Source organism: Talpa europaea (assembly GCF_964194135.1).
Source record: "Talpa europaea genome assembly, chromosome: 1".
NCBI lineage: Eukaryota > Metazoa > Chordata > Mammalia > Eulipotyphla > Talpidae > Talpa > Talpa europaea.
In genome coordinates, this window is record NC_140073.1 from 9,706,130 (window position 1) to 9,714,397 (window position 8,268).

The following is an 8,268-nucleotide window of genomic DNA, read 5'->3' on the forward strand; positions in this document are numbered from 1 at the left end:
CAGGAGCAAGGCTCTGGCCCACAAGTCAAGCAGGATTCAGGGGAACAAAGTTCAAGTATCCCAGGTCTAGCAAAGTTTCTGGGCATGCTTTTGGTTGGCTAGCTCTGGGAAGCATGAGCAAGGGAAGACTTCCTGGAAGATGATATTGTTATTCTCCTTCATTGCTTTCAGACCTACTATGTGGATGGGGTAACACAAGTCTGCTGAGACTGGGGGCTGGGTAGACAGTCCCTGTTTGAAGTCTCATCCTGGCCAGCATTGTCAACACTGTAAAGTGTTAAAGTCTTCCTCTATCCCATCTTAACGGCTTAAAGTCTTCACATACCCTTTGCATCTCTCCTGGCAAAGCACAGCCAGGCATGGGTAGAAGAGCTTAACACAGCTTCCTCTCTTGTTTCCCAAATATCTCAGTTTTTGCATGAATGTCCCCCAGGGCCACCAGTTCTAATGTGCTATTTACACATTGGAAGGCAGGTGTCTCTTATTTAGAGACTTCAATTTGCCCTCCTGTGAACATAGCTAAATCTGTCCAGCATCTGGGTTTCACTGCCCTTTATTTAGCTAGCACACGCATGGCCCCTCTACCTCGTCCTCCAAGGCATTCTTGTCACCAAGTACCAGGGAAAGAACTGAGAAGAGAGCTGATTTGGACTTGAGTCCTAATCCTATTGCTTAGGCAAGTCATACCCACTCTTGAGTCTCTATTTTCCCATCTGCCAAATAGGAGTGATGGCATTTGATTTGCAGATTTGGTTGTGAAAAGTCAAGAATAATGCCAAAGCACTCAGGAACTGTCCAGTGCTGAACAAATGTGGGGAAGCTGATGAAACAGATGGTGAAGATGATGATGACAACAATAATTGTGCTTTGCACATATAATTACTTGATTTTTTTTGACTGACTGATTAGACACTGTTTCCCTGAATGGAGCTGCCTATCACCTTCCTTCTAGAATTTATCCATCTAACCTTGGGTAAATTACTCAACTCTGTAATCAGTTCATCTGTGAAATGGGAAGAGTAAAGACCGCTAAGCAGTGTTGCTGTGAGACTTGCAATAAATGAGTCAATAAATGTCAAAGGACCCAGATGACTGCCAGGCCCTTATTAAGAGCATCATCAGCACTACTTGAAGTAGAATTTATATAACTTTAGAGGGAACTGTGATGTTCCCCAAATTGAATAGAGAAGTGGAAAGAGCACAGACTTATTTTGCTCACTAAATGGCACATGACTTTAAGTTCTCCAAGTCTTAATTTCCTCATCTGTCAAATGGGAACGGCAATGCTTACCTCAAAAGATTGTTGTGTATATTAAAGGGAATTGTCTGTGGAGAGAGCTTATCACAGTGCCTGACACTCATGAGTGCTTGGTAATTAATAGCCCTCTCACTCTTATGTTTGAATGGGCGAGTCACTTAGACGAAAGTGCACACCCTCCTGTGGTCATAGATGTGGTGGCCTTTTCCTCCTTCAGTCCTGGGTCCTGGGCGGTAGCATTTTTCTGGTGAGATCCCTTGGCATGAGCACTGTGGCAAGAACAGTCATGGGATTAGGAGTCCTAGGGTGCCAGGACTCTTGCTGTCCCTGTCGCTGACCTTCTGCTCCCCATCTCTGGAACCCAATGCTTGAGAAGCAGGAAATGGGGGTAGGATAAAGGGCACTGAAGGTGTCCATCCTCAACTTGCTACTTGGGACCTTACCAATGGCAGCTACCATTGGCCATGGAGTATGGGGGGCAGTCAATGGAAGGTGGTCTCATCAGGTTGCTGCTGGTAGGAGGTGGTCAAAGGGCCTGGCATGGAGGTATTCTCACCCTCTGAGGCAGTGGTGGGCAAAGCCAAGGGCTCACAGATTGAGTGTCAGAGGGAAAGTTTTGGTCCTATGCCACTGCCCTTCTACATACCCAAGACCCAAGAGATTGTTCATTGTTCTAACACATGCATATTCTGGCCTTGGTCATTTGCTTATGTTGGTCCTTCTTTGTCTTGACAAAGCAGATTTTTTTTGATGACTCAGCACACAAATCACCTCCACTTGTTCAATACTTTTGGACTTTTCTAGCCACAGTCAATGACTCCTTTTCTGGGCTTCCATAACTATGTGCCGAGAAAGTGCTGACAAATCATTTAAATTTAGGGAATAAATGCCTTGAGGGTAGGGAGTAGGTCAGATTCATTTAAAACTCACAGTTCCTAACACAGTGTCTGGCCCATAGCAGTTGCTTGTACAAAGTTCATTTCCTAAGCTTGCTTGAGCCGTGACAGACGTGGCCAGGGTACATTGGAGCCATTGTGGGCAGCCAGGGAGGATACCCAGGGGTTAGTGGCAGTGGTGGCCAGAGGCATGGAGGGACAACTGGTAGCCATGTCAAATCTCTTCCTCTTCACTGGCCTTGCTCCAACGGTGGCAGCAGTTGGCTGTGATGCCAAGAAGGAAGTTGGTGGCCACAGATGCGATAGAGACCACAAAGCCCACAAAGGCGATGAAGAGGTAATCGTCCAGGGTCAGGGTCAGGTGGCAGGCCTTGAAGCTCTCCTCAGTGAGGGAAAAGAGGGGGGCACCCTCAACTTCAGGGGGCCCGCGGCACTCAGCCAGCTGAGAATCTGCAACACAGAACCCAGGGAGGGTGAGGTCCCCAGGTGGGGGGAGAGAGTGGAATTGAGGCTCCCACCCCTCCTAGGAATAGTTGAATTTCTTCCGGGTGCTTCAAATTTTACTTACCTTCTTCAGCTCCCTCAACAATCCTCAAGGCAAATATTTTGATAGAGATTTTTAAAGCTCTGGAGACCACTGCTTGGAGAGTTTAGATACTTGCCCCAAGTTTAATAGCCACCACTAATGTAGCGCTTGGGTATTTTGGGGACACCATCTTCTCTTACAACAGCCTCCCAGCTGGTCTCTGTGCTTCTGTCCTTAAACCATCATGACACCTTTGAGGATCCTTTCAAGACTGAGGTCTTGTCCTGTCATTCTCTCCTTGAAACACCCCTTTGGCTTCATTTCCTCTATAAGTGACAACCAAAGTGTCACTGTGAGCTGCGAAGACCCTTCCCCGGGGCTTCCACTCCTTGTTTATTCCACTCCATCCACACACACCTCTTCTATCACCCCAATCATGCATCCTTTCAAGGGGTGCCTTTGCCTTTTACCTCTAGTGAGGATACTTCTCCCTGCATTTCTGTGCATCTCAGTCCCTCACTTCCTTGGGAACTTTGCTTGATTATCACCCAATCAGTGAGACCTTCTCTTGTGTTTTGACATAAAACACCACCCTTGCTTGCCCTTTTCCTAAATGCTCTCTATCTTATTTACTTTGATTCCTTTTTCTCCATAGCATTTATTGCTGTGTCACAGTTTATCTGTCTCCTCCCCTTTAGAGAGTAAGCACTTCCCTAAGTATCCTTCCTTCCCTAAGCATCAGAACAGTGTCCTGTCCATGTAAGTGCTCAGTGTGACTTTGTAAAATGAATAGGTGAATGAATGAGTCTGTCTAGCTCCAACATATTGGGCTTCTCTTCCACTCCATGTGACTTTTCCAGGGTTAAGACTCCAGGGCTACTAGGCTAGGTTCAAATCCTGTCTCTGCTGCTCACTAGTCATGTGATTGTGGGTGAGTAATTAATGCCTCTGTATCTTGGTTTCTTCATCTGTAAAACAAAGCTAATAATAATTTATATCTCACAAGGTGATAGTGAGGAGTTGATGAGTTAACATATACAAATGATATATTCTTGGTGTATAATAAATACAATATAAGCATGTGCTTTTATTTTGCTAGGCAGGTCTCTGGACCAATCAGCGGGGTTTATATTCTGCGCACAGACTTCTGTAGGAGGGGGCTTCTCCTTCAAGTCTCACCACCACTGGTGGTCCCACCTCATCCCTCCAGGGTCTCCTGTACAGATGCCTGATGCTGGCCCATGGCTTGGAAGGAGAGTGGCTCTCCGTTAGTTGTTTGACTCTGCAGTGCTGGCGCTGCCTTCCGAGCAGCCTGCCAGCCTTCATTCAGTGGATAAATGCAAAACAAACTCTCACCTTGGGCAAGATCGGTTTGCCTTTCTGCCTCTCACATTCTTTCTCCAGGAGAAGGAGGATAATTTAACTTACTGTCTGGAGTCAATGTGAGTGTTTCTATTTTCTGTAGTGTTTAACTGCTACTTATTGATTCTGTGGTTTTGAGGGCAAAGAAGAAAATGATGGATTTGGATTGAGCTTTCTGAGAAATGGGGGGATCAGGTTCAGAAGGAAGATGTCATGTGCCCCGAATTCCAGGTGGGAGGGTCCACAGCTGTATGCACAATCTTCTGGGCCCTGCCTAGGACCAGAGCTTGCTGGGAGTGGACCCTCCAGGGGCTCTCCTCTCAGAACTGGAAGATGCTGAGCCCGAACATCTACTGTGTGTGTGAGTGGGGGAGACAGTAGGAAGCTGGGAGCAGTGGGGACACTGGAGGCAGCGGGGATGGTCCCAGAGGAGGCTCTGAGGGCATTTGGTCAGACGCTGCAGGACTGCTGGGTGGCAGTGGAGGCTGACAAGGCTGAAACTCAACTTAAAGTTGAGTTCTGCCCCAAGGGAACCCCAAGTCACTATTAACCCCAAAACAATGGCTAATAGAGGCAATCCCATGAAGAAAAGGGAGAGGAAAGAGAAAAAGACATAAAGGGCAAAGGATTGCTGGGTCCTACCAATGATGGCAAGTTCGTTGTCCTCTAAGGCAAGTTTCTGGAGTGTGACACGGAGCAAAGTATGTGTGTGGAGGAAGAGGGAACCAGGATCTTGCTTTAGCTTGTTTGCTTTCTCACTGCGGGCTTGTGAGCTGTTACTTTCCCTTCCTGAAGCTGAGTCCCTCAGCTGACGCGAAGCTGCTTTGATGGGATCTGGGACCTCTCGCCCCCTCACTGGGAGACTGTGTTTCTTTGGAAGGGCCCCAGGGATCACCAAAAAGGGGCAGTGCATGGCTGGGGAGAAGCTTGCCCTCCCCTCCCAGTGCCTTTCCTGTCCTTGGTGCTCAGGACACAGGGGAGCAGGTGCAACCTACAAAGGTTGAGCAGGTGGGGGTCGCCCCATGCAGCCTCCCCCTCCTGCCCTCTGCCATTGCCCCATCTAAGTCCCCAGCTATTTTGGTCCCAGAGAACTTCCTCCCACATCCCTGTGGAAACACTGGAATCGTGACCCACAGCCCCCCCAAACTATTTTGGTTCTGGGCTCCCCACTCAGTCTTCCTCTCCCTCCCACCTCATCCAGTGTCGCTGCTTCTGAACATGTTCTGAGTCCAGGTCCTGGGAAAGCCCCTGGGTGGTGTCTAGCTACCCCCATCCTGCTGCTGCGGGGGACTCTGCCTGGGCTCAGTGCGGCCTCACGGGGGGCAGATGACTGCGGGCCACAGCTGAGCACGGCTTGCTGCCTGCTTCCGGGCTGGGCCTTGGCACCCCCGAGCGAGGCCGGGGCTCATCAAGCCTGTGTGATTCAGCCTCCTTCAGTCCCCAGTCCACCTCCAGTTAGGATTGGCTGGTTAAATTGCCACATCCCAGTTTCTCTTCTCAGCTCTCCATCCCATGCCCAAACCTGGCAGAATTCTGGGGAGAACCTTCGGCCAGCCGGGAATGCAGACCTGGCTTTTCCTGTTTACCTAGAACCTGACTCTTCAGGATGCAGCTGAAATGCCAGGGTTCAAGTCTTGACTGCAACCCTTAGCAGCTGCGTGGCATCTGGCAGGTTACTGAACGTCTGGGTGCCTTGATTTCCTTCTCTGTAGAGTTGGTGGTCTTACCAATTCTTGTGCAGATGAGCTGGGCTAAACAAGCCAGATGCTTAGAATAGAGCCTTGCAGATAATAAGTCTAAATAAGTAGCATTAGCCATTTCTCTTCCTTCCAGACCTCCCCCAGCACTTGGGAAACACTGAAAAAGCTGTCTGGTAGAGGAGACCATACATAAGGAGTCAAATCAACATGGGTGTCTTCGGAGGCGCTGCCACTTTGTAAATGAGTGGCTCTGGGCAAGTCCTTCCGTCGTTCTAAATCTCAGTTTCTTCACTCATAAAATGGGCTGATGAAAGTGGGGGTCTGGTAGTGCATGCCAGGTCCCCAGGCCATGGCGAAGGTTCAGCGAGTAGGCTTGTTATTACCTAGTCTCACGCCTTTAGGACTTGTTTGCCTCATTTAGTTCATAAAAGCCCCGGAAGCTGGAGGCACCTCTTTCATCAACGAAGGGTTCCCTGGTACACACCCGCTAGCTAGAACCCCAGGAATACTTACTGAGAAAACTGGGGGGGCAAAGAGGACTCAGATCAGGCACACAGTAGGCGCTCATGCTCTCTAAATCCCTCCTTCTTATTTGGGGACTTTGCTCTCAGTGAAGCCAGACCCTCCCCCCTACTCCGTGCTGCCCGGTCACCCCCTTCCAAGCCCCCCTCGGCCCCAGTCCTTACCCGCCGTGCAGCGCTGGATCCGGTTCCGCAGCCATTTCAGCAGGGGCTCCATGGTGCAGCCACACACCCAGGGGTTGCCACCGATCTGCAGGGTCACCAGCCCTGGCAGACCCTCGAGGGCCTCGAGACTGAGGAAGGCCAGGCCCCCGTAGCTGAGGTCCAGGTCTCGGAGCTGCACCAGGCCCTGGAAGGCCTGTGGGTGCACCCGGCGCAGCCACGGGTTGTGGCTCAGGTCGATGTGCACGAGCCCGTGGGCCTCCCGGAACATGTCGGCCGGCACGTGGCTGAGGTTGTTGTAGCTCAGGTCCAGGTGCGCCAGGCGCCTGGCGTGGAGGAAGAGGCCGGGGGGCAGCTCCACCAGCGAGTTGTTGCGCAGGTCCAGCACGCGCAGCTCCGCGTAGCAGGTGAGGTAGCCCGGCGGCACCGCGGCGATGCGGTTGTGGGCCAGGCTGAGGTTGAGCGTGTCCATGGGCAGGTCTGGGGGCACAGAGAAGAGCCGCTGGCTGCTGCAGTCCACCACCTGGTTGCGGCACGTGCAGAGGACCGGGCAGCTGGCGCCGGCGTCCGCGCGCATCACCCCGGCTGCCAGGAGGAGGGAGACCAGCAGCACGGCCGGGTGGGGGGGCCCGGGCCAGGGCAGCTGGGACCAGGTGTCACCCATCTCGGGCCGCTGGCGACCGCAGTGCCGCAGGGAGGGGCTGGGGCCGCGTCGCCGGTGGAATCAAGGGTCAGCGGCCCAGCCGGGCAGCTGCATCAGGGCCAGAGCCCCGGAGAGGCAGGGCTTCGGCCTGATCCCTCCTGGGAACTTTCAAGGCCGGGAGGGCCGGGTAGGAGAGAGCCACAGGAAGTCCCTTCTCGTGCCTAGGGGGCAGTGAACCCAGTGGAGGTCCCCCAGAGTCTGCAAAGATGATCAAAACCTGAGAGGAAGGCAGGAGGGTGGGGCTGGACCAGCTGCCAGCGGGTGGTGGAAGGGCCCCTGCCGCCCTCCCTCTGTGCCCCTCTCACCCATGACCGCGGGGGCTTTCTCTGGGCTACCTCTGCCAGGCGGGAGGGGGTGCAGGGGACGAGCGGTGCCCTTTAAAGGTCCTGGCACTTCTAAAACCCCTGAAGCCCTGTCCCAAGCATGGGACTGGTTAGGACGCCAGGATTGCCTCTGGGCCTCCAGCATTTGCGTTCTCAGAGGCCTGTCTCCTCAACTGGGGGCTCAAGTCCAAGGTGGTCCTGGGATGGACGTTTTGGGAAGGCAGCCTGGGGGAAGGGGGTCTCCATAGGCCTCCCAAAAGCCGGAGACCTGATCCCTAGTGGCTACTGAAATCCTCAGAGGGCCTCTTTCCCCAGGGAGGGGAGGACCCCAAATGACACCCACTGTCTGCGCAGCAGAGGTTGAAGATAGTCATGTGTCCCGGAGGTGCAGGACAGGGGTCAGCCAGGGAACTTGAGGCACTTGTCCAAGTTAGCATTTCCCCCGCCGGCTCCTTGCTCAGCGCGCCACGCAGAATTCCCTCTGTCAACAAGGAAAGCCCTCAGGCAGAGGCTCCTGTGCCCCCTCCGCTCTGCCGTGCCCGCTCCTGGGCTCCTTGCCACCCCACTCCCTCTTCTTTGCCACCAGCCGGTGAGTTCTCAGCTTACTACCTGTCGGGCTGGGCCATGGCAAGCTGCAGCCCCACCATGACATGGTTGTCACCTGCTACCCTCCGCCCCACCCTGCCGCCATCCTCCTAGATCTCGCTCCAGGGCTCCCTGTATTTTCTTCTCCTTATAGCCCCACCCCCGTCTGCACCAAACTCCCCTCCCTTGAACAACTCTCGAAGAAAAAAATGTATACACATTCTGGCTGTTT

The 8,268-nt window shown here is 52.8% G+C and overlaps 1 protein-coding gene across 1 annotated transcript; it reads right to left on the reverse strand.

Moving 5' to 3' along the window:
* Positions 1-2,368: 2,368 nt before the first annotated feature.
* Positions 2,369-7,089, reverse strand: LRRC55 (leucine rich repeat containing 55; the record flags this gene model as incomplete). The annotated part of the gene is made up of 2 exons (XM_084234684.1): positions 2,369-2,604; positions 6,429-7,089. The coding sequence occupies 2 exons, from the start codon at positions 7,087-7,089 to the stop codon at positions 2,369-2,371; spliced, it is 897 nt and encodes a 298-aa protein (XP_084090810.1).
* Positions 7,090-8,268: the final 1,179 nt, after the last annotated feature.